Genomic DNA, 26,187 nt, shown 5'->3' on the forward strand with positions numbered 1-26,187 from the left:
TATAGTGCTTTTTGAAAAGAGGGGAGATGAGAAGTCATTGGCTGTGGAAAACAATATATACAGTGAACATCATACACCCACAAATCACGTGTGAAAACAAATATGGAAAACTGTACACTAGGGAATTTCCCTTATCCCTCAGATATGACACATCTGTCTATTTGGCACATCATAGATGATGTTCAGTACATCAATAATACATGGCACCCCACTGTGCAGTAAAACATCAGAAATGTAATGGATGTAATTTCCATGACATTAATCATGAAAATGTCTTGCACTCATAAACAACTTAGTTCCTACAAGTAGTTAATCATGCAATTACGATATTTCTGAAAAAGTAAGGTATTGTCTCTTCAACATGAAATCACTGTACAGTAAGCAGTCAATGAGCACACATGCTCATGCCTTGACGCAGGTTTTCCATTATGAACTTATCAATAAACCAGTTTATTGTTCAATATGCAACCCAATACAACTGACTTTGCATAATATTTTCATTCTGGCATCACATTGTAATGTACCCTGCTGGGTTTTCAGTTAGCTACTGTTTTTAGTATGTGCACTTGTGCAGAGCTGATTTAGTGTGCTCGAGTCTAGTGCACACCTGCTGACTGGGACATGACAGCATGCTCTCAGCTGCGCGTGCTAGGCTGGAGTCATCAGGTGCCCCCACATGATCAGCGCGCACACCTTCAGCATCAATATTCAGCTTCACGCGAACGCATTAACGCAACAAGTCAAGAGTCCATGCGGATATAAATGAGACAGTTCCGGACAACGGATATCTTTGGATCGCCAGTTGCGTTTGGCGATGATACTGAGGGAATTTTGAACTTTGGGAGTTTCCTTTATTTATTTCCCGGCGGCTTTGTGTATAAATGGTGCACGGTGAAGCCATGAATGAACAAGACTACTGTATTTTATGTGCAGATGAATCAGATTTATGAATGGGGGTCTTGACAGATGCGTCTCGTCCTCTTGACTTGACTTGACTTGACTTGACCAAAGAGCCACTGGATTGGACGCCGAAATTTTTAAATATATATATATATATTATTATTATTAATATATATATATATATATTATTATTATTATTATTATTATTATTTATTTAAAACTTAAACCCAATTTCGTTTTGAAATATTGAAATGTTTATTTTTGTAGTAGCTACGAGCGGACAAATCTCCACGTTATGACTGAACTGGACTATATTCTTACAATTTTCAACGAGCAAAAAGTATGGAAAATGGCCGTTCACACCAAACGCGTTTTTGTGTCCGTCCCGTCCACAAAATGTAAAAAGGCTGACGTCTTTAACCGTTACGGCGCGTCCAGCTGACTTTTCAGTGCTACCTTTTATAGAATTCGTGTCAGGTAAAAATAAAAAGAAAAAAGACAAAAAAGAACGTCATCTTTAAACAGGCGTCTCGAGACATATGCGTTCTGTTTATATCGTCTCGTGAAATAATTCGACATTTAAATGTCGCGTGTTTTCTATGGCGCGCATCAGTGTGGAACTCAAGCGGCAGCTGTCCGGTGTCTGAATGTACGAGCTACACGAAAGATACCCGTGGTACGGAGGACTGTACCCCTCACCGCTGTCCCATGATGATCAATTGAGGATGGTGGAGGGAACGGACGCCCCTTTGCGGAACATTTCTACCGGAAATCGGGACAGCAAGTTTCTCTCTTTTCCCTGGGTGGTCACTCTACTCTCCAGCGTCCTGATCACTACTATAATAGTAGACGTACTGGGCAACCTGTTGGTCATTGTTTCAGTCTTCAGAAACAAAAAACTCAGGAAGGCAGGTAAATGTCTTCATCTTCATACCACCATGCCGATTATTACATATCCATTTGTATATTTTATTTCCAATGTCTTCTGATGTATCTCATTATTTTAGATTTGAGCCTCATCCATTCAAGGACTCATAAACAATTTGCAGCCCATCAGCTGCTACAAGATCAAATAAGGTGTCATTTTAAAAAGACCAAAGCATGCTGTATGAATGCCTCTACATGCATCCATGTTAACATTGTCTGTGGCTTGAGTTGCACATTTCAATCACCTACCGGCCATTGGGTTTATCTCATGGGCACAGAACCCAGTCATACCTTTTCCTTTGGAGATTTAAGCTTTGAGTGGTTTTAAGGTGCATTTTGTCTGACCAACTAATGATTGACCATAACAAGTGTAGTTTGTTATAAAAAAAGAACTATAGAATTCCTATGTAATTTTGTTGATTATACTCCCTAAATTATACATTGCTAAACAAACTGTCTTTCAAATGCACCTCTTAAAATAAATAAATAAATAAATAAGAGAGACAGTGAAGGTTCATAAACTTTTGACGCATTTTAAAGCATTTTTGTTTTTGAGTGAACTACCCCTTTTATAATACAAAAATATTACTATAGGGATAACATACAATAAAAAAATGTTGGTGACAAATGTGCTATCTAAGACTCTAGATAGCTCTATTTATGAGCTTCATATGGAAACACTTATAGTTGAAGCTGCACTCATCTCTTGTCACTTGCTGCTGAGTGGGGCAGATCCATCACAAAGAATGAAACTGGATCAAATTTATTTTAATTGTCATGATTTATTCCACCGCAGGCCTTGCAGTTTTAGTCTGAGTGATGCTAAATGAAAATTCAATTTGTGTCCCACTCCCAATGTACAATTTCCAATACATTCAATCAATATCATATTTATTAATACCCAGCAAGTTAATTTACAGAAAATTAATTTATCAATATTCTTGACCTTCATTTTTGAGACATTGAAGCTGACATGGGTCATATACATGGGTCATTTGAGGCAGTGTGCATTCTATGAGTTTATATGAAGAACAAATTAGTAAAAATCTACTTTTACTGTTACCATATAATAATAATGTAAAAAAAAAAGAAACGAAAAAAAGAAAAATCCAGCACAGTGTTGTGCTTGCAAATCTTTACTTCAAAGACATTCGTCTCAAGCCTTCCTGACTTTGCCTTGTTCCTCTGCTCCCCTTGCCCCTTGTGCCCCCTTGAACTGCCTGTTTCCCCCTTCCCCCCACACACCATGGACAGTTTATCATTGTGGAGCATCTGAATCCGCTTCTTAAAGGGGGGGGGGGGGGGCTCTGTCACGTATTCCCTGTTTTTGTTTAGACTTTTATGTTGAAATTCTTGTTTAGTTCCCCTGTTCCTGTTTCCTGTTAGTTTTGTAGTCCTTTGTAGTTTCTTTTCATGATTGGTTTTCCCCTGATTGTTTCCCCAGGTGTTCCTCGTTCCCTTGTTTTCCCCTGGTTTCTTTGTCAGTCTTCACATGTATTACGCTGTGCTCTGTGCTTTGTCCTCTTTGTTTTGTTTCGTTATGTTCTGAGTTACCTTGTTTATCTTTGTTTTATTAAAAACGCTGCATTTAGATCCTCATTCCTTGCCTGCTTCGTTACAGGTAGCCTAATGGTATTTTTCTGAAAGTGATTAATCTAATGGCTTATTAGTTTCAACAATACCAGACTGGCTTTGGCTGAACCTGACAGCTCCTTCAGTTTATGTCAATATTCTATAAAAGACTAATTGAATTTATCTCACTGAAAGCACCACGACCGCTCCCATTATAATTAATAAATCTGTCTACACTAGTGGTATGTGATGTCAGAAATGCGGTAGCAATCGAGTATTATTCTTTTGATGACCTTACATCACAATACATGGAGTGGACTTTTTATCTAACCTGTTACTCGTCTGAGGTAACGGCACTTCGATGTTCAGGGGCGAATTCAAAACTGAATTTTTTTGTTTCCTGGAAGGGCACTCCTGCGGGAGGGGATGCCACACGAAAGCTTGTTCAAAACGAAAGTGAGAAAACAAATCTTTTCTTTGGCCCTTCCACAAAACTGTTAGCGAAGGGTACATTCATACAGTAATGCCATGTTTTCTTCAGAGTACTCACTTCAAGGGCTCTGCAGTTCGGAGTGAGTATATGGCGCAGGGAGGGTCACTTGCGATTGGAATCCACCCCCGATCTGCTGTAGGGCGCGCTCTTAAAGGCACCTCTGCCTTATTTTCTTTAATACGCCCACGATTTACAAAGAAATCTCATATAACACATTATTACTGTTATTGTGAGATTATGATGAGATTTTAATTTTGTTTTATTTAACTATTTTAATTTAATTATTAAAATGTCTTCCCTTTTTCTGGATGACCAACAGGCCACCTTTAGATTTATGAACGAAAGGGGCAGGGGCTTTCACCACTGCTACCCCCATTCTGTGCACGTCAGTGACCTGGAGTGTCGAAAAGTGCATTTGAATACATAATGAAATTCAAAACAGTCATTTTAAAAAGATAAAGAGAACAACTGTATTAGTGTGAATCTGTCAACTGTATTAGTGTGATAAAAGTCAGCTGTCCTCACTTGGAGATACAGTATCACAGAAGTGATAAATGACTTCAGAGTGCTCCACAGACATAGGCATGATTTAATTGTTTTGTCATGACTTTATAAGCCTATCAATGTACTTGGCACAAGCAAATCCTTGCTTTAAAAAATGATCTTGTGAAAAGCACATTTTTGGTGTTATTATGTGTACCATCTTGATAATGTAATAGAGCATCTTCTTTATGAGCTACATATGAGAAAATTTGAATGAAATATGAAGTAATTGCTTAGAAAATACACAATCCAATTATACCATATAGGTCAGTGTTTTGAACTCCCTGGATTTGTCTACACATAAATCAGTATTCATATTTAAAGCACATGAGAGCTGTTTGTGACTCATCAAGCACATTTATTTGTTTTGGGCTTATCACGCACAGATTGGGTTTTTTCTCTGGCATTTATGCAAAAAGTAGAGAATGATAATCTACACTTATAAAGATAACATGGCTATTAATATCAAAGGCACCACAGAAGGCAATAAGAGATGGTAATAGCCAGGGCCGTAACCAGAATATACATTGAGGGGGACAAGTCCCCTCAAATAATCAGATATGGCCAGATTGTCCCCGCCAATAACTGATATCCTTGTTGCTGTTCTGATGCAGTCCAGTATGCACCACTGTCTAATTGTCATGAAGTTGTTGCAGGAATAACATAATGGTTAAAAAAACGTACATTTTTAGCGTGAGTAGTAGTTAACTCTGCCCGTCAATGTCATTTGCTATAGCCAATCAAATTGATGATGGCGGGACTCAAGTTTAAGAAGTTGAGCGGGAACCTCGTGGATTATTCCAGCGCCACGCAGCACGCACACATCAGTGTCGGCAGTTCAGGTTAAGAGTGTTAGTGTCATGTAAAATGTCAGTGTACTGTACAGCTAAACATGCAATATTTCCCCACTATTTTATGATTGAAATGTTGTACAGACCGACAGTGATTTCCAATGGTGCAAACTATTCACCATTGAACAGAAGTTCATTTTCTCTGTATAGATAATTTCTATTCAAGTCACTCTGTTCACTTTACTCACCAACCTGTTTCATGTTTGTATGTGTTAGATCAGTTTTTATGTTTAGATTAGCAATAAAGTCTTGTTTGTATTCAAAGTTAATTTGACTGTGGTATATTTTGATAAATAATCTTGTCACTTGATTTTAAAAGATCTTGCTTCAAAGCTCATATCTAAAATATTTGTGATATTTTCAATAAGCCATGAGAATAATATTACTCCAATAAGTGAATTAATCCTAATTCCCTTATTAAATCTAATTCCTTACAATAGACGTTGTGAGTGGATACAACAAGCTGTTGTACTACGATTTTAATGGTGGAGAATTTTATTCAGACAAATAATCGAATTATTTGTCATTTATCTTTCTTATAATAGTTGTCGAACGCGACTAATTCCGTTGTAAATTCCTTTCATAATGATGTAGACATGCGGACAATTTAATTTAACTCCTAACACACATACTGTTCCTACATAATGATGTAGGTACACAGACACTTTAATCCATACCGTGTACATTTACATAACCAAATTTCCCTACAGACTTGTGGCTTCCATTGAGTTTTTAGGTTGTGGTAAGGACAGTGTCATATATTTTTAATGCAAATATTATTGGGTAATAATTTAAAATCAATTAAAGTTTTTCTTTGTATTTTTAATTCATTCTGAATTTTGTACAGACACAGTGGTAGTGTTGTACTGTGTGAACTTAAAAGAAAAACATGTCTTTTAAAACCAAAAATTATAAACATTTAAATTTAAAGCCTTTATTCAGAAAAGTGTTGCATTCAGCGCCTTTACTATTTTAAAGGTCCAAAGTGGACAATTATATTTGTGACATCAACACATATGACCCCAAAAGAACACATGTTAAAGACTTAATGAAATCAAAATTCTAATCTTGGCTTCAGGTCCAGTCGTGTTTAGTATACTCCTAAAGGTTGACACAATTCACTTTTAGCTGATATACACATAAAATCTGCTGAAATTTACTTTATGATGATAATTATGATGACTCATGTTGCTCTTCATAGATTTTACACATCAAATACTCTCTAGAATGAGAATGTTCCTCCTCCGAACACAAATTTATGATAGTGCAAAATCGTACAATATCACATAATCTTCCCTTGTCTCATTACAAACCCTCATATTTCCTTTCTTCTGTGGTACACAAAATGTATTTTACAGTTAAAACCATGGTAAGGGGCTCGACTTTATGGTTAGGTTTAGGTATGGGGTTTGTGTTAAGGTTTCAAATTAGGAAAAATCTCATGAACACGTGTTCGCAACCCAGATGTTTCTCTTTCTTACGTGGTAAAAAACAGGGCTTTTTACATTAATATCATGGTTATGTTTAGGGTCTGTTAGACTTTTTGTTAAGTTTAGGTTTGCTTTGAAATACATTTTGTGTACCACGGAAAGCAGGAAATATTGGCATTTACAACGAGATGAGGGAAGTGTATGTGATTTGTTGGTCTAAAAGTCAATCGATTTCACCATCTAATACAACTTTCATGAGATTGCGCTGTACCACCAGTAACCGACTAGCATGTAGCAAATCAATAGCCTTTTGGCTATCAAAAAAAAAAGGAAGTGTGTTGAAAAGTCCCACTCAAATGTCCTAAAATATGTAAGGCAGTTGCCAACACAGGAAATAAAACTGCAGTCGTCAAGCAGTTTCATGGGATTTTTAAGCATGTACAATGGGGGTGTGCACTTTCAACGTGTTGGCCAAGCATTCACATCTACATTTGAGTACTTACATAGACTGTTTTTGGCATTATTTGTGATAATTCTAGCAAATTGTAAACTCAATTAGTATCCTATCCTAACGAAAACATGAAATATCTATTAACAGTGTTTATTTTTTCCCCCTCCTCCTAATAGGTAATGCTTTTGTGGTGAGTTTGGCAATAGCAGATCTGGTAGTAGCCATCTACCCATATCCACTAGTGCTAACTGCTATCTTCCATGACCGCTGGATTGCCGGTGACATTCACTGCCAAATCAGTGGCTTCCTAATGGGTCTCAGTGTTATTGGCTCTATTTTCAACATCACAAGTATCGCCATCAACCGCTACTGTTACATCTGCCACAGCCTTAAGTACGATAAGCTCTTTTCCAACAAGAATACAGTATGCTACGTCATCCTGGTCTGGGCGCTGACTATCCTGGCCATCGTCCCAAATTGGTTTGTGGAGTCTTTGCAGTATGACCCACGGGTATATTCATGCACATTCGCCCAATCGGTAAGCTCGCTCTACACCATCACTGTGGTGGTGGTACACTTCATCCTGCCCATCTGTATCGTCGCATACTGCTACCTGCGCATCTGGATCCTTGTCATACAGGTCCGCAGACGGGTCAAGCCTGACAGTCGGCCCAAGATCAAGCCTCACGACTTTCGGAACTTTCTTACCATGTTTGTGGTGTTCGTGTTGTTTGCCGTCTGCTGGGCTCCTCTAAACTTAATTGGCTTGTCGGTGGCGATCCACCCTAGACTGGGCCAAGCCATACCAGAGTGGCTCTTCACAGCCAGTTACTTCATGGCATACTTCAACAGCTGCCTAAATGGAGTTATATATGGAGTGCTAAACCATAACTTTCGAAAAGAGTATAAAAGGATTGTACTGGCAATTTTGAAGCTTCACTGTTGAAAGTTTTCACAAGGAGACTAGCACTGTGTCTTTCCTAAGGTACAAAAGCTGTTAAAGAGTCACACTTACATTGGGGAGTATTGGTGCATATATTGTCATATTTTTTTTTTAAATTATTATTACATTTTGTCATAACAAATATGGACATATTTTGAGTTGTCACTAAATGTACGTGCTTACAATAACAGAATGATATATGAATCTAAGGTCTTTATTTACAATATATTTTACACATTAAAAAGATTTTATACAAGCTATGTACAAGTATCCAAAGCAAAGCAAACCTCCTGATAAAGAATGTGAATTACTATTTAAATAACTAAAAGGAATATTCCAGGTTCAATACAAGTTAAGCTCAATCGATAGCATTTGTGGCATAATGTTGATTATCAAAAATGTATTTAAACTCTTCCTTTTCTTTAAAAAACACAAAAGTTGAGGTTATTGTGAGGCACTTACGATGGAATTGAATGGGACCAATTTTTGGAGGGTTTAAAGGCAGAAATGTGAAACGTATTATTTAGAAAAGCACTCACATTAAAAGGGATAGTTCACCCAAAAATGAAAATTCTCATAATTTCTTCACCCTCATGCCATCCCAGATGTGTATGACTTTATTTCTTCTGCACAATATCTCTGCTCTGTTGGTCCTGACAATGCAAGTGAAGACCTTTGAACCTCCAAAAATTCCATAAATGCAGCATAAAAGTAATCAATAAGACTCCAGTGGTTAAATCCATGTGTTCAGATGATAGGTGGTGGTGAGAAACAGACACATTTTTAAGTCCTTTTTTTACCATAAATTTCCACTTTCACTTTCAAAATGTAAAAGAATGTGAAAGTGATAAAAGTAAAAGTTTAAAAAAAAGTACTTAAATATTGATCTGTTTCTCACCCACTCATATAATATAGCTTCTGAAGATATGGATTTAACCACTGGAGTCTTATGGACTTCTTTTATGTGGCCTTTATGTGATTTTTGGAGCTTCAAAGTTCTGGTCACCATTCACTTGGACCTACAATATTCTTCTAAAAATATTCATACATATTCATATAAAGTCATACACATCTGGGATGGAATGCGGGTCAGAAAATGATGAGAGAATTTAAATTTTTGGTGAACTTTCCCTTTCATTCTGTTAAAACTTGTGTATTTGAGCTGCAAAGCTGTTTAAATTGCCATTTTTGCAGCGGACTACTGTTCTAGGTGGATAAATGTATAGTTATTTGTCACCGACGTTACGTCGTCTTAGCAACCGAGTTAATAAAATTGGATGTAACTTTACTGAGAAAAGGTTAGTAAGCAATTGTATCACACTAAAATCATGTTAACATGCATATAGTTTTTGTCTCGTGGCTATACTTTTGAAACTTGTATTTTAATGTTGACAGATTGGCCCCGTTCACTTTCATTGTAAGTACCTCACAGTACCCTCGATTTCTTTTTTTAAAGAAAATGAATTTTTGTGGTAAACAACATTATGCCACAAATACTGTCAATTTAGCCTAACATTTATTGAACCTGAAACATGCCTTTAAAATGTGCTTGATTTTGTGCTGAAATGACTAAAAATGTAGTGTTTAAATATGAAACAAAAATACTGTTTTGGAACCAATGTAATTTTCATTTTCAGGATTATTTTCCTGACCATGGTGACATTTACTTGTGAAATATTTTATTAAGAAAGGTTTTTCAAAACAATTATTGGATATTTTACAGGAAGCATTCTTAAAGGAGCACATCAAATCTGTCCTTAAGAGACACTTGAGAGGATATTTAGGTTGTGAGTAACATCTCATTTAATCTATAACTAGCACATACTGTTAATTCAATTCATAATATATTATTGAGAATATATTGAGATTTTGAAAGATTTCTAATCTTATTTTTGTTAAAGAAATGTATTTACTGTATTACCTCAATTCTTTAAAAGAATGTACGATTTAGTCTAAATTATTTTGAGAAAAAACAGTTACACAAAATATATTTTAAGACTGATGAAAATTAAATTCATGTCAAAGCCTGTCTTCTGGCCACAGAATTCTTTCTATGGATTGTATAAGAGTTAAACCAGTTTATCAATCCACTTGATTGATCGACATAAATGTTGCAAAAATGCACAAGAGATTTCCTGTATATTGTTATTGCGCTGCAATGGAAAGCTCTGCTTACATGCATCATACAATTTTTTTGTGTGTTTTTGTGTGTAAAAGTAGTTGGGAATCAAGAAGTGTTTTGCTGTTATTTGAAGTCTCCACTCTGCACATTTTCTCAAATGATCAAATATTTATTAAACAATCTTATTTTTATATGTATATATTCCTATGACTGCACTGGGAAATTGAGTACTGTGTTCCTTCTCAGTACGATGTTTTAGAAATATTGTAAGTCCAACTAAAATGTTATCACTGCTTTTAACTGTGCAACATGGAAAGAAATGTGTGAAATATTCACTCCACTGAAGAAGTTGTTTTTATTATAAGTATAAAAAATGTATGATGTGTGGTTTTCAAAGATGAACACCAGAAGTACATGTTCGACAAGACCTATGTTGTTTTCAGCACCTCAAATGTTTAAAAAAAAAACGACAATAAATGCTCACCAGTCAACACACATTACTAAGAAACCAACACTTGCTTGGGGCAGTTTTCTTGATGATGTGCTGCTGGTCATCATTATCCATTTAGAGCAGGTTTAGCAGAAGAAAAAGTAGATCTCTGACAGGGAGCTTTGTGAGTCAGCGAGGACATAGCTTGTAGATGGCAGATTTATGCCTTAGGGTTTGAGAGCAAAATAAGGATATACCGCACAAATTCTGAGGCTCACTGTAAGCCTTAAACATAGCAAAAGAATGACACTTTTGAAGATTTTCTGCTAAAAAAGTCTGTCGGTAAGTTTTACCTCTTCTCGGATGCAGAAGATCAGTTATTGCTGGTATAAACTGGTCGGTGGATGAATCTCATAATTTTCAATATAATACTAATAATAATCTCTCAACTCTCAAAGCTGTCAAGTAATGTTCGGGTCATATGTCAACATATAACATAAGTATTCAATTTTGCCTTTTATTTTATTTTATTTTTATTTATTTTTTAAAGAAAATTAAGCCTATTTTTAAGACTTTTAAGATTTAAGATCTTTAAGATTTTTATTGTCCTTACTATGAGACTTTCCAATGTCACAGTACTAAGAATAACTTTGTGATAATATTCTTTTTACAACCCCAATTCCAAGAAAGTTAGGACAGTATGGAAATTGCTAAGAAAAACGAAGTGATTTGTAAATTCTATTCACCCTGTGCTATAGTGAAAGCAACACATTATTTTGATGTTTTACCTTGAATTTTTTTTTGTTTTTTTTTTTAAATATATACTCATTTCAAATCAGATGATTGCAACACAATCCAAAAAAAGTTAGGAGTATTTACACTCCTTTTTGTTTTTATTAGCATATATTGTCCCAACTTTTCCTTAATTGGAGTTAAATGTAAAGTATAATTTACACTGGTGGCCAAAAGTTTGGAATAATGTACAGATTTTGCTGTTTCAGAAGGAAATTGGAACTTTAATTCACCAAAGTGGCATTCAACTGATCACAAAGTATAGTCAGGACATTACTGATGTAAAAAACAGCACCATCACAATTCGAAAAAAGTCATTTTTGATCAAATCTAGACAGGCCCCATTTCCAGCAGCCATTACTCCAACACCTTATCCTTGAGTAATCATGCTAAATTGCTAATTTGGTACTAGAAAATCACTTGCTATTATATCAAACACAGTTGAAAGCTATTTGGTTCATTAAATGAAGCTTAACATTGTCTTTGTGTTTGTTTTTGTGTTGCCACAGTATACAATAGACTGGCATGTCTTAAGGTCAATATTAGGTCAAAAATGGCTTAAAAAAGAAACAGCTTTCACTAGAAACTCATCAGCCAATCACTGTTTTTAGGAATGAAGAATATACAATGCATGAAATTGCCAAAAAAAAAAAAAACCTAAAGATTTCATACAAAGGTGTACACAACAGTCTTCAAAGACAAATGACAACTGGCTCTAACAAGGACAGAAAGAGATGTGGAAGGCCAGATGTACAACTAAACAAGAGGATAAGTACATCAGAGTCTCTAGTTTGAGAAATAGATGCCTCGCATGTCCTCAGCTGACAGCTTCATTGAATTCTACCCACTCAACACCAGTTTCATGTACAACAGTAAAGAGAAGACTCAGGGGTGCAGGCCTTATGGGAAGAATTGCAAAAGGTTAGAGTGGGCAAAGAAACACCGACATTGGATAACAGATAATTAGTAAAAGAGTGTTATGGATCTTAACCCCATTGAGCTTTTGTGGGATCAGCTAGACTGTAAGGCGCGTGAGAAGTGTCCGACAAGACAGCCACATCTATGGCAAGTGCTACAGGAAGCGTGGGGTGAAATGTCAACTGAGTATCTGGACAATCTGACAGCTAGAATGCCAAGGATCTGCAAAGCTGTCATTGCTGCACATGGAGGTTTTTTTGATGAGAACTCTTTGAAGTAGTTTAAGATTTTTTTTTTGTAATAGTAATTTTTCACGTTATTAATGTCCTGAGTATACATTGTGATCAGTTGAATGCCACTTTGGTGAATAAAAGTACCAATTTCTTTCCATAAGATCAAAACCTGTACATTATTCCAAACTTTTGGCCAGCAGTGTGTGTGTGTGTGTGTGTGTGTGTGTGTGTATATATATATATATATATATATATATATATATATATATATATATATATATATATATAGTACTGTGCAAAAGTTTTAGGCGCTTGTGAACAATGTTGCATAGTGCAGGATGTCTTCAAAAATAATGTCATAAATAGTTTTCATTTATCAATTAACATCATACAAAGTCCAGTAAACATAAAAAGCTAAATCAATATTTGGTGTGACCACCTTTGCCTTTAAAACAGCCCCAATTCTCCTAGGTACACCTGGACACAGTTTTTCTTGGTTGTTGGCAGGTAGGATGTTCCAAGCTTCTTGGAGAATTCGCCACAGTTCTTCTATCTCAGTTGCTTCAATCTCTTTATGTAATCTCAGAGTGACACGATGTTCAGTTGGGGACTCTGTGGGGGCAATGCCATCTCTTGCAGAGTGCCCTGTTCTTCTATTCTAATCTTTTCTATTTGCAAAAGTAATGTTTGGGAGTCTAAAATGTATTGTTCCTATTGACACACTAAAGCTGAAGATATAAATAACCATCTTAAGTGACTAAAAGTTTTGCACAGTACTATATATATATATATATATATATATATATATATATATATATATATATATATATATATAATTCTTATTTATTTGTGAGATTCACCCACACACTGGGTTCTATTACTACAGTCTATTATTTAAAACAAAGAAAATGAAATTGGATTGCCATAATAGAACATGGCCGAAAACTTGTCTGTACTCCACAATATATTTCCCTTAAAGTGTACCATCGCAATTTCCTTTTGATCTGTTCCAGTGGAAACACTGTTATTGCAATCTTTGACACTGCTGATGTCAGCCTGAAACATGCCCACTAATCAAAGCCTGTGCATTTGAAAGAGTCGAGCAGCAGCACATCAAAATTCACAGTTCATTCTTTTCAGCAAGTCAAATGAGAAGAAAGATAATTCAAATAAAATGAATGAAAAGTAATCAAATCTATAATTCATACAAATCATGAATGTATACATAATGTCTGCTATGTCTGCAATAAGAAATGCATTCAATACAGACTATACTATCAGTTATGAGGTTGATAAATGGTAGGATGAACTCTGAGATGTATTTTTCTGCTTAATAAGAGTGTCATAAAGTCATTTTCCCTGTATTACAACACAGACAGGCACCTATCCAAACAGCAAACAACGAGAACTAGTTGCATAACTGCATGTGTGAAATTAACCCAAGCTTTACACGGATAACTGCTCTGTGTGACTTTCCTTTCTATCGTTACAAATGCACATCTTAAAGTGTTGCCCTCAACCCTCTAAAAACAAATGCGACTGGAGCCAGATTTAAAAGCAAGATGGCACAACAGCAAACTGTTACTAAAGCTGCATTAAATAACATTGAAACAGCAGTGTTATGCTCTACTTCTTATATGTAGTGAGTAAAAACCAAGGATAAACAACCTTTAGAACTGGGACACAGTGGCAGCACTCTTACAAACATCAAGGCAATCTTAGGAACTTCCAAAAAGCACAAACAACTCTTAGGGTGTGCAGTCTGCTTTACAAGAAAGACACAATATGGGAAAAGTCAACTGGTGGTTTAAATTTTCATTGTTGACATTCAGCAAACAAAGAACCAGTACTACTATATGTACAGTACAATTATGAGAAAAATTATTTTCATCTTCTTGGATCTAACGCTGAAATATCATCTTTATAGTGTACAGCTTCAAAATTGGAGGGACATTTTCATTTAGGACAGGTTGAGCATGGAAAAACTACTTACAATATACAGTATGTACAATAAGGCCAAAATCCATGAAACCACAAAGACGAAATAAAATACACTGCAATTACAACAACTGTAGTTAAGTGAAATTTTATGTGATACAGTAAATGATTAAAAAAAAAAAAAAAAAAATATCTCTAGTCTACAAATGTGGCACTGCCATCAATATATACAGCAAATTCACAAATTAAATAAATGAAGAAAAAAAAAAGTACAAGTAAAGTGTTGAAACACAGTATCAGAATTGAGTTGCCTTTTATAAAATAAAAATACAAATAAAAAATTTACGTACGCATAGTAAATGTACGCTCCTGTTGATTTGCCTCAAATTAATCAGTGTTTCATGTGCCAAACTTCATGACATCTGGAGCAAACTTTCAAACTAGAGGTGACAATTACTTTATATACAGTACAGCACAACTGGACAGGTCATACATAGATTTTTACAGGATGGGTTTAAAAAAAGAAAAAAACTAGACAAATTAGGTCAAAATTCATATTATCTACATATTTCTTTGCTACAAGACTCAAAGATGGACCTGAATATCAAAGACTAAGATAAGTCTAATGTGTGATAAGACAAATAAAATTACATCATTTAAATATTGATATACTTTAGTTAAAAATGTGTCAATGAATAAACAGAATTAAAACAGCAAATGGTGTAATAATAAGAAAATGTGTTTAGATTACACTATTTCAAGACCATTGGCATATTCATTTTGGACAGCTCTTAATTTAATGATTCTGATCATACTGGCACATCTTGAGGGTATTATGTTAAAATTTTCAATTTTTTCCACCACATCTAAAAACAAGTCTAGGGTGAGCATGTGTATTACACAGACATACAGTAAATCACTTGCTTTCAGCCTTGGAAACAAGCCCTAAGAAAACTAAAAAAAACAATAACAAGCAAAAATACTGTCTATGTCCATTCTTTTTCATATAAACTTGAATAAACAATTAGAATGATTAAACAGTACTTGTTTGCCAAACTGGTAAATCCAAGTAAATGTGTAAACAAACACATGCCTGGTGAGAACACATTCATGATATTGAGACCATGTAAACAAGAAATTAAGACAAACAATGCTGAGATTGTTTTGTTGAGATTAATCGTAAAATTTAGATAAAAGGCCACGTTTGACCGAAAGGATTGTGTATAAATGAGCTGTTTTTTGACACTTAAAAAACAAAACAAAAAAGTTGAGAAACTGAAAAAACTCAAGGACAAAATAACATTACAATCCATGAAAATCTAAGAATGCTCAGTAAAACGAATCTCAAGTGAAATTCAGCAGAAATCAAAGGACCGTGTAGTGAGTAAATTATTCAGTGAGTCTATACACCCTATATTTAATCTGTCACTCTGTCAACATTTACAGTAACTGAAGGCGTGTAGTGTTGTGTCTGGCACTGCTGCGAGTGAGAATCTCCTGGATGGAAATGTAGGTCCCCGCCACAAAGCCCACCAAGCCAATGAGACTGATGGCGATATCCTTGACCTTCACCCAAACCTTCATGTCTTCATTATGGAAGGTCATAATCTGAAGCAGGGGTGGGATGATGAGGGCGAGAGCGCTGCTGCTCACCGAACCCACCAGAGATATCACAAGGTCAAGCTCTGGAATCAATACGGCAAGAGTACCTGAGGAGAAAACAGCAAAAGCACATCACGTTTAACCATGAAGTATAAAAGCAGAGATAGAGAGGTTAAAAAAGGTAGTAGGAAGATAGCAAAAAGCCAGAAACAGAGACGAGCTTAATGCTGATGACCATGTTTCATGTTGGGGAAAGGACAGTGGCCATGCCGCACAGGGCTTTGGGAATGGGTAATCCTGATCTGTTGCTAAGGGGATTGAAGTGGGCAAGGAAAAGCACTGTTCTCCACCAAACAATCACCTCTGATGTCTGTCGCTCCCAACCAAATCTTCTTCTATTTTTCACAATGTGCATGGCAGGAACACACCGGAGCTTTTAAATCTTCAAAAGCTCACATTGCAAATTCCTGTCCATCACACATGAACACATCCATGCACACACCCACTTCCTGTCACTTACTGCTTTGTAGGGGCTGTGAAAGACTTGTCGGCTCTTCATTTTATTCTCATTTCACACACAAGATTCTTTGAACCATAATCTGTCACCAGAGAATCTGGCAAATTAACGTGGAAGGGGAAAGGAAGGTTGATTTTTTGGACAACATGCCTCGTGCTCTCTTGGGAGCGAACGGAACAGTCTGCTTTGTAATGTTGTTTTGAGAGGTCTGGTGGCCAAATTTGAAGCCCAAAGAAGACAAATAGTCTAAAAGGACCAAGATGTAGGTCACTTTGAAGATTTGAGCTGCACACACCAAACAGATTACAAAGAAGGCACAGGTGACAGATTCCCCTTGGGGACTGAGAGCAGAAAAAGGGTTTAAAAGGTATCACAAAGTAAATTCACATTAAGGACATGCACTGGATCAATTGATGGAACTACTAAGCTCGCCTCTTCCCATAAACAAAATTGTTTGTGTCCACAGAGCGGGACTCATTTGTACCTGACCGTGAGTGCGTTCACATGCAAACCAATATGGTAAAACTACAAAACATGACAATAGAGGACAAGAAATTGCAGTGTACTTAAATATTATGGTAGAATAATTTTATGCCAATCAGCATTATTATTATGAAGACATTGCATTCATTACCCAAGGAGGTTTGAAATCCTCTACAGCAATGTGTCCAAATTCTGGTCCAGGAGTACCCCCAACACTACGCATTTTGGATGTCTCCTTAATCTCAGCTCAATAATGGCTCCATGACCTGAATTAGGTGTACTAATTAGGAGAGACATCCAAAATGTGCAGTGTTGAGGGGTACTTCAGGAACCGAATTGGACAACATCGTTCTGGAGTGAAAATTCTGACCTCTTTCTTTTCTACATGAATTTGTCCCCTCTTGCTGTGTTATCCCACATTTACAATCACAAATTATTCAGACACCACGGATTCACATAGTGTTAGACAAGAGCTGGAGCTCTACTGCCACATCCTCACGTTACTTTATAGTATTTTGTCATCCATGTCCTTTTCCATATTTCATAGATCAAGGCCAGCGTTGTGTCAGGGACGACTACAATCTGGATTCTATGGACTCAGCCTGTCAAACTTTGCTGGCCACATCCCTAGTCCTGTGCCACTGGCACTAGATCCTTTGCTGCACTATGAAATCCAATGAAATGAGTGCAGAGAATGATGATATTTGATCAGACAAGTCCATCCCTCTCTATCATTAATTGGACATCAAGCACGTCCACAGGTCGGACCAAGTTTCTCTCATCCATTTCACAACTCACCTCTGCTAACCTTTTCACGGCACCTGCACAAAGACTGGAGTCAGCACATTTCTCCACATGGAAAGAGAAATGGCAATGCCCTGCCAATTGTAAGGCTTCTAGATTAATGAGGTCTGCCACTCTATTTAAGCTATTTTTATAAGGCAGTCTTAGCAGAGCAAGCATTTGATTTGCATGCACAGCAAGTTTAACAACTGCACTATAAGGCAAATTGATTTATGTATTGAAGGGTATCAGAGAAGCCCAACCTTTGACCTGTAGAGGAATTCGAGAAGTGTCAAGAGAACAAGGTGTCAAGCAACAGAAGATATAAAAGATATGGGCGATATACCCCAATAAACCGGTAGAAATTTAACAACCTTTATACATTTTGGATTATTTTCTCATCACGGTTATGCAAAATCAGCACCACGTGGCAAGATGTTTGAACCTCATTCTATTCACGGTGCACATTCTACCGGAGAAATAGAAGAGAAGGCTTCATATGAGATTTGAAAAAGACGAAGAAACATGGACAGGGTTTTTTCAGGCACTGACAATTTTTCGGCAGCTGCCCAAGCAAAAATTTAAGCCACCGAAGTAAATTCAATGACATTCATCTTTCGTACTTTATGGGCTTCTGACACGAGCAGCTGTGCTTCATGTGATTGTCGTGCACGCTATCTCTAGAGCATGCAAGTGTGCACAAATCCAACAGGCTGTATGTGCTCCAGGGACAGGACAGCGCAACACGGGATCAGTCACGCTACTCAATCCTGTTCAAAAATCACAAAACTTATGTGACCCATTTGAATTTGAATTCCATTTGAGTTTTTTTTCCCCTTAAAGTGCTAAGGAGGATGTCAAACATAACAAACGGCTAGAAAGCCCAACATTCTAACCACCACTGATGAGGTAAACAGCTAAAACAATGTGTCATGTGGCAACAATTATGTGTGATGTGGGGTTTTTAAACTATATCATCATCACCCTTAATTGAATTCTGTTCAAATGATGTTAGATATTAAGAAATACATTTTTACTTATGTATTATTTCCTTTGTTGCATTGCTTTGAAAAGATGTTGAGTTTATTAAGGAAAGATAATAATAATAATAATAATAATAATAATAATAATATTCAACAACATCAGATTGAAATGTGGCATAATGTGATATATAGCATTATGGTATGGTTGATTTAAAACCAAATTATTATTATTATTATTTTACTTTATGTTTGTCAAGTTCCACATGAAGATAAAATGTACAGTATATAAGAGAGAGTAGCTTTCATTTAATTCACTAACTGGATTATTAAAAATATAGTAAATTACAATATTACAATATGTTTATTTAATATATAATCCCATTTTTTATGATTATGTATATTGTGAGATATATTGTTATCGTGATGTAAAATTATTCATATTGTGATCTAAGATTTTGGTCATCTCACGCACGCCTACCAACATTAATCAAAATTACCCTGGAGCACAACTCAGGAGAATTGTATTGGATTTACACATCGAATACATTGAGTCCTAGGGGTTTGAATGAAGACTTTAATATTAGACCATTTCTTAAATAATACATCTTGAGATTGCTATATGTATGTTAAATTTGTATGGGATTTTGTTAAATATGTATTAGCGCCATTTATATATTGTATTTCTTCAACTGTTGTGAATACATTTAATGACATGGAAATGTATATATTTTATTTTATCTTCATGTATGTTTACATGTGTATACTTCGTTGTATGTTGATGGAAAATTTATCATGTGACCTATACTATTTAAGATGGCGGTACTTTGAATACATTTTAAGTCTGATGAAGAGCGGGATGCTCGAAATATTACTAATATTAAAGTCCTGTTAATGGGAATTTTGTTTTAGGTGTGCGTCTCATTTGTTTCTACTTTTTGACTATAATTTGGGGGTTAAACATGACTCAAGGTTTCGTGAGAATCATCCACTGACACCCTGTCTACACCATGTGTCAAATTCAAGTAGATCCCATTACAAATAATCGTGTAGTGCTGACAGTAAACGGATGCCCTGTTCTATTGCTGAGGTGCTAAAGAGCTACTCCAGTCACTTTATCATCCCATCCGTCTGAAATAAAATGATTATGCTTTCCAAATATCATACATGTGAATCTTTCTGTCTTGAATTTAGTTTAAATAACATATTTAAATAACTTCTGACAGTTGCATTAACCTTAAAATCCTGGGGGATACAAACATTTGAGAGGATGGGGAAAGGAGCACTGAGCAAGTGGGCCAGTTTTTTGTGGAAATTGTTGAAAAGGGGGTCCCTGCAAATACTGAGGTCATGTGACTTTTAAACAAAAACTCTGGCATCAATTCACAGATTTCATCAAAATGTGACGTGGTAGCATGTTGTGAGAAAACTGGTGACTTCAAAGTAAAAGTTATATGAAAAGAGAGTGAATGGAGAATGGCTGCCTGTGTTTTACAGAAAATCAGTCAAATTTAACATTACCATCAAATGTTAAATTTTAAGTAATTAGTACAAGTGTTGTACTAATTACCCCCATCCATTGTGAAAAAACCCATTATACTACATTAAGTGACAATGGCTAGTTTCAAGAATTATAACAATTAAGAAAAGTTGAGTTTTGGTTGGCGAAGTGAGAGTTTCCCACTTGCTACATTTTGACCTTTCCTGACCAAGCTATTCTAAATGCACCAAAGGGTCAGACACAGATGATCCCATTATGGTGTTTCATCACAGGCCCTAGCAATCAGCTTGTACTGTCATCAAAAGACCTGGGGACTCTAGTGGTCAGCTTGCGCTGTATTAGCCAAAGGTCTCGTGTCCCTATTGATGAGCTCACACTGTACTTTGCCAGGCATCTTGGGTCCTAGTGATCAACTTACACTGTATTAGCCAAGGGCCCTGGTGTTCAACTTCCTTTGGCAGTCCTGAGGCTTTGGATGCCCATGGTAGTTCGAGGCCCTGGAGCACTGGTCCACTGTTCTTGATCCGTACCATGGTATAATGGTATCAGATGGTAATACCATAGCACTTTGAAAAATACTGTGGTATTAAATAACAATCGTCATCATATACCACAACATTTTCAAGGTACTTCAAGTTACTTCAAAGGATATTTTGTGGGTTTCCAAAGTATGCGGTAATGGAAAGTGTTTTTGAAATGTTTCGTTTTCTGTGGTGGAAAACACTGTTCCAGTGTGAATATAATACATAAATGCCGCAAAATCAACGTGTTTTTAAATTAAGATGTATTAGTGTGGACATGGCCTGAGGGTTAGGGGTATGTTTAAATATCAGCAATAGTAACAGACAATAAACAATAAACTAATAAGCAAAACTACATTATAAATTAAATGTTTTCTAATTCAAACGTATCATTCATAGACATACCACATTTAGAGTAGGTAATATAATGGGTCTGTAAATTCTGCAAAATATGTATGGAAGATCATTAAGCTTTGGGGTAACATTAAGATATCCTTGGCTTTTTGCAGGAATTCAACCCCAGACTGCAATGCTAACAACACTGCAGGACCTAAAATGTGCTAAAAGAAGTCTCAAAGCAAATGTATTCAAGGCAGTACAGATGTTACATGTCCTCAGCCTCTTAATTACAAATCTAGAGGGACCTCTGGGACACATTTCACAGGCATAAACACAGCAGGCATATGGGCATTTCAGCACTACCCACTGTAAAGCGGGGTGCCAAGGTGTTTGCATTCAAAGACAAAAATCCCCAGGGAGTCAAAGAGCAAATGTATGATCTCTGAGAAAATCAGCATAGAAACTTTCTCGCAAAGATGCCATCTCCCACCCAACTGAGAAAGAATTGCCTCGTTGTCTTTCTACATCTGTTCTCTCTCCAACTCCCCCTCTCCTGTCCCTCTCAGCACAAAATCACCTTAAAACGCACTTAAATCTTGTAGGTAACAAATGTCTAATTATATGTCTGGCTATTCATGTTTCATATCATTGAAAAGGTCTCAGTTTGACTGGTATGAAGGTCTCATTACCTTAACTGTAAAATACATGATAACATAGTTTTGAGAATTTAGAGGAATTCTGACCAATTCTGGGGGCGTGCCTATCTCCTTTATGCAGCTAAGGTGTGACCCCAGGACTTCCAAACCTATTCATCCCCAAATTCTTATTGTCATTCCATTTGGTTGTGGTCTGGGTATTTAAGGAAATTTAGCACATTGTTCATTGGAATTTTCTGTAGCCAGAAATCCCTTTGGTGCTTAAACTATGTACTTTGCTGAAGTCAGGTATGCATCTGTTACTCATAAGATTCATCTATGAGCATTAGATGTTTTGTATTGATAATTTTTGAATTTATTAATTATGTAATTGACTTGATACATATTTACCTGACTAATAAATTGTTAAACTTGATTCAATTCTGACTCAATCTGAAATTCTTGCCTTTAGTAGATTATGTTAAGTCCTTGTTGACACAAATCTGCGATTAGTGTTAGTACAAACTTACGGCTCAGCGTTGATAGAGCATCTGGCATGTCTTCTGAGACCTTAGCTTTCTCGCTAACTATTTGGTATGAACTAAGTGTACCTAGACTGTAGGGACTAAATATAATCATTATTTAGAACAACATAATGTTGGTTGACTCGCCGAAATAATGGTAGTTATCACCTCTGATTACCGTTAACATTATTCCGGCCAAAGGTTCATACGAAACTATGGAGACTAATTAAAAGTACTTAAAAGTATCTGGATACGGTAGCATTGGTCGGCCAATCCAGATAGTATAAGTCACTACTCTGGTTGAGTAGTGTTATTTTAATTAAATGTATGCAGATCTAGGGGGACTAAACAAAGCTATTATTCAGATGAAAGTATGCAGGGAGCAACTTGTCTGAATAATATAATCAATAATTGTCCACACATTAAGGGTCTTGCCCATGAAAATTATTCTCTTTAAAGCTCTGATGACCAGAAACTTAGCTGGTTGGAGTTGGAGCATGGCCAGTCTAATTTGTTCATTTGAGGCTTTGAAAGTGTTGCCGTAGTTGGACAAAACTTGTGATATAATTCAGCAACAAACCAATTTACAATCACACACACGTTGAAAGGCCCTCAGCCATGTGAAGATTTCTATGGGCATACTGTGACAAAACTACAGAGGAGAGCACAGGCTCTGAGACAAATTACCCACTATATCCTTCTAAACAATTCTTGACAATGACTGTTTAAAATAAAAATAGAGGCTCATCACGGGTTTATTGTCAGGAGACAGATATGGTGACCTATATTTTAGGGAAGCAGTAATTAATGTTGCATTGGGGAAGTATCTTAAAAACATGAAGAACCCATCTGCATGGAAATTCTCATAAAATATCCTAAAAAATTCAACTCTAGCTAAAAATATCTGTCTTCAGAAGACTCACTCATCACAAAGTGTGACAAAAGCACACAGGAGGCAGCTGTTCTTAGGCATAACACAAGCGTGCATCTCTTTAATGAAAGCTGGATTGTGCTTGATGCCGGTAACGTGATCGATACAACCGTATGACTCACTGCCCACACATCACATCAGAATTCAGACTGACATTTTAATATGTGTTGATGCACCATGGAAACGTGAGCCAGTATTTATATAAAACATGTTGTTTGGCCTATACGGTTGTTCTGTATTATGCATCTAAGGCAAAGAGACTGTAGCCTTGTGCAAAGGGAACATTATAGTGTGATGAAAATGTACATCAAGGCCTTTGCCCATTCTTGTCAATATAAATAAATAAACAGATGCAGAAATAAATACATACACTGATCAGCCACAACATTAAAACCATTTATGGGTGAAGTGAATAACATTTATTATCTAGTTACAATGGCACCTGTTAAGGGGTGGGATATATTAGGCAGAAAATTCAGTCAGTTCTTGAATTTCATGTGTTGGAAGCAGGAAAAATGGGCAAGCGTAAGGATCTGAGCGACTTTGACAAGGGCCAAATTGTGATGGTTAGACGACTGGGTCAGAGCTTCTCCAAAACGGCAGGTCTTGTGGGGTGTTGCCAGTATGCAGTTGTTAGTACCTACCAAAAGCGGTCCAAGGAAGGACAACCAGTGAACCGGTGACAGGGTCTTGGCCACACAAGGCTCATTGATGCACGTGGGGAGCAAAGGCTAGCCCATCTGGTCCAACCCCACAGAAGAGCTACTGTAGCACAAATTGCTGAAAAACATAATGCTGGCTATGATAGAAAGGTGTGAGAACACACAGTGCATCGCAGCTTGCTGCGTATGGGGCTGCATAGATGCAGATCGGTCAGAGTGCCCTTGCTGACCCCTGTCCACTGCTGAAAGTGCCTACAATGTGCATGTGAGTGTCAGAACTGGACCATGGAGCAATGGAAGAAGGTGGCTTGGTCTGATGAATCACGTTTTCTTTTAGATCATGTGGACGGTCGGGTGCGTGTGAGTTGTTTACCTGGGGAAGAGATGGCAGCAGGATGCACTATGGGAGGAAGGCATGCCGGTGGAGGCAGTGTGATGCTCTGGGCAATGTTCTTCTGGGAAACTTTGGGTCCTGGCACTCATGTGTGTATTACTTTGACACGTACCACCTACCTAAAGATTGTTGCAGACCATGTACACCCCTTCATGGCAACAGTATTCTCTGATGGCAGTGGCCTCTTTCAGCAGGATAATGCGCCCTGCCACACTGCAAAAATTGTTCAAGAATGGTTTGAGGAACATGACAAAGAGTTCAAAGTGTTGACTTGGCCTACAAATTCCCCAGATCTCAATCTGATTGAGCATCTGGGATGTGCTGGACCAACAAGTCAGATCTATGGAGGCCCCACCTCACAACTTACAGGACTTAAAGGATCTGCTGCTAATGTCTTGGTGCCAGATACAACAAGACACCTTCAGAGGTCTTGTGGAGTCCATGCCTTAATGGGCCAGAGCTGTTTTGGTGGAACGAGGGGGACCTACACGATATTAGGTAGGTGGTTTTTATGTTGTGGCTGATCGGTGTATACTTTAGATTGTCAGTAACAAGTCCATTGAGACTTTCTAAATGGATCCTCTCAGTCTATTAAGAAGGACAGTTTTCTGTGGCCATTCTGAAAAATTAACAATATGCTCATCTTAGACATATCAATCATGGAGTAGCCATTTATCTCTCAGCAGCCTTCAAAATGAGCAACTATTAAATGGTCAGAGGCAGAGAAAAGAGCAAGGAATATGTTGTGCATAATAAAAGAGCCTTCAAAAGATGGGAGGAAAACAGAACATAACGCCTCATTACAACGTCTAGGACAGTTAGTGTCATGAACACTGTGGTATTACACATGAAAGATACTGTGTTTTAGTCTCTCATAAGGCAAAGAAGAAAATCACAATGGTAAGAATTGGGGAGATAATGAAGCAGAGGCTATTAAATGTCATGAAATGAATTGCACAAATTAAACCTTCAACTCACAGCTGAAATAAATCAGGTATACACTGCCAGGCCTGGATGCAGCATCCTCATCATTGTATATGTTAAAAAGATGGACTAAGATGTCTTATAATTAGGAATGTGCATGTTTATTTTAGTTATCTTGACAAGTGAATTGCTTAAACGACCAAAGTTTCATCATGAAACTCCATGTGGCGCAAACTGATTATTTGAACTTGTTATCTGTTAGCAAATTAGCTCGCTCACATGTGACCAGTTAAGCCAATCGGCTACCATAGTTTAAGCTGATTGGTCCTTTGACATGTAATCAGGAAACCAATCAACTTGTTTCTTTCTCTTTGTGTAACATTTAAATTGCTCAGTTTTGCAAATAAACCGGTTTCACTGCAGCGTGTTGTAAGATCTGAGGAGCTCGGAAAGAGTAGAAGAGTAAGATAAAGTCTACCCCGAAATTCCTCAATGTCATAATTTAAAGACTCTGCCAAGATAGAGCCCTTAAAGTCTGAATCAACCTTGTGTAAGAATGTACATCTGTTTATTCTCAACCATCGTCTAAACAAAGGAAACTTTTCAGGATAGCACATAACCTTCCTTCAGACCCTTCCTCACTCATGCAATAAATCAGGAAATACCCCCACACTTAATGGTCATCACATGACATAGCCATCTCGACCATCTGCAACAGACTCTTCTGAAGAAACCCCCATGGTTGCCATGGAAATCTAAGACACTCCTTTGTCCTTCGATATAAACAATTTGCTACACTTAAATTAGACTAATAAGGGAGCATGAGACATTTCCTGTGGAACACCTGA

General features: G+C 36.8%; 2 protein-coding genes across 2 annotated transcripts in view; one reads left to right on the forward strand and one right to left on the reverse strand.

The window, feature by feature from the left end:
• The first annotated feature begins 1,141 nt into the window (after window positions 1-1,141).
• LOC127418001 (melatonin receptor type 1A-like) lies at window positions 1,142-8,725 on the forward strand. The gene is made up of 2 exons (XM_051658310.1): window positions 1,142-1,812; window positions 7,344-8,725. The coding sequence occupies exons 1-2, from the start codon at window positions 1,548-1,550 to the stop codon at window positions 8,111-8,113; spliced, it is 1,035 nt and encodes a 344-aa protein (XP_051514270.1). The 5' UTR covers window positions 1,142-1,547; the 3' UTR covers window positions 8,114-8,725.
• Window positions 8,726-14,366: 5,641 nt separating this feature from the next.
• Window positions 14,367-26,187, reverse strand: part of LOC127417994 (proton-coupled amino acid transporter 1-like) — a 55,685-nt gene continuing 43,864 nt past the window's right edge. Inside the window, exon 13 of the mRNA XM_051658298.1 lies at window positions 14,367-16,252. Within this exon, the coding sequence (XP_051514258.1) occupies window positions 15,984-16,252 (269 nt within the window). The 3' untranslated portion in view covers window positions 14,367-15,983. The remainder of the gene's footprint in view (window positions 16,253-26,187) is intronic.

The sequence above is a fragment of the Myxocyprinus asiaticus genome, chromosome 27, assembly GCF_019703515.2.
Source record: "Myxocyprinus asiaticus isolate MX2 ecotype Aquarium Trade chromosome 27, UBuf_Myxa_2, whole genome shotgun sequence".
Taxonomy (NCBI): Eukaryota; Metazoa; Chordata; class Actinopteri; order Cypriniformes; family Catostomidae; genus Myxocyprinus; species Myxocyprinus asiaticus.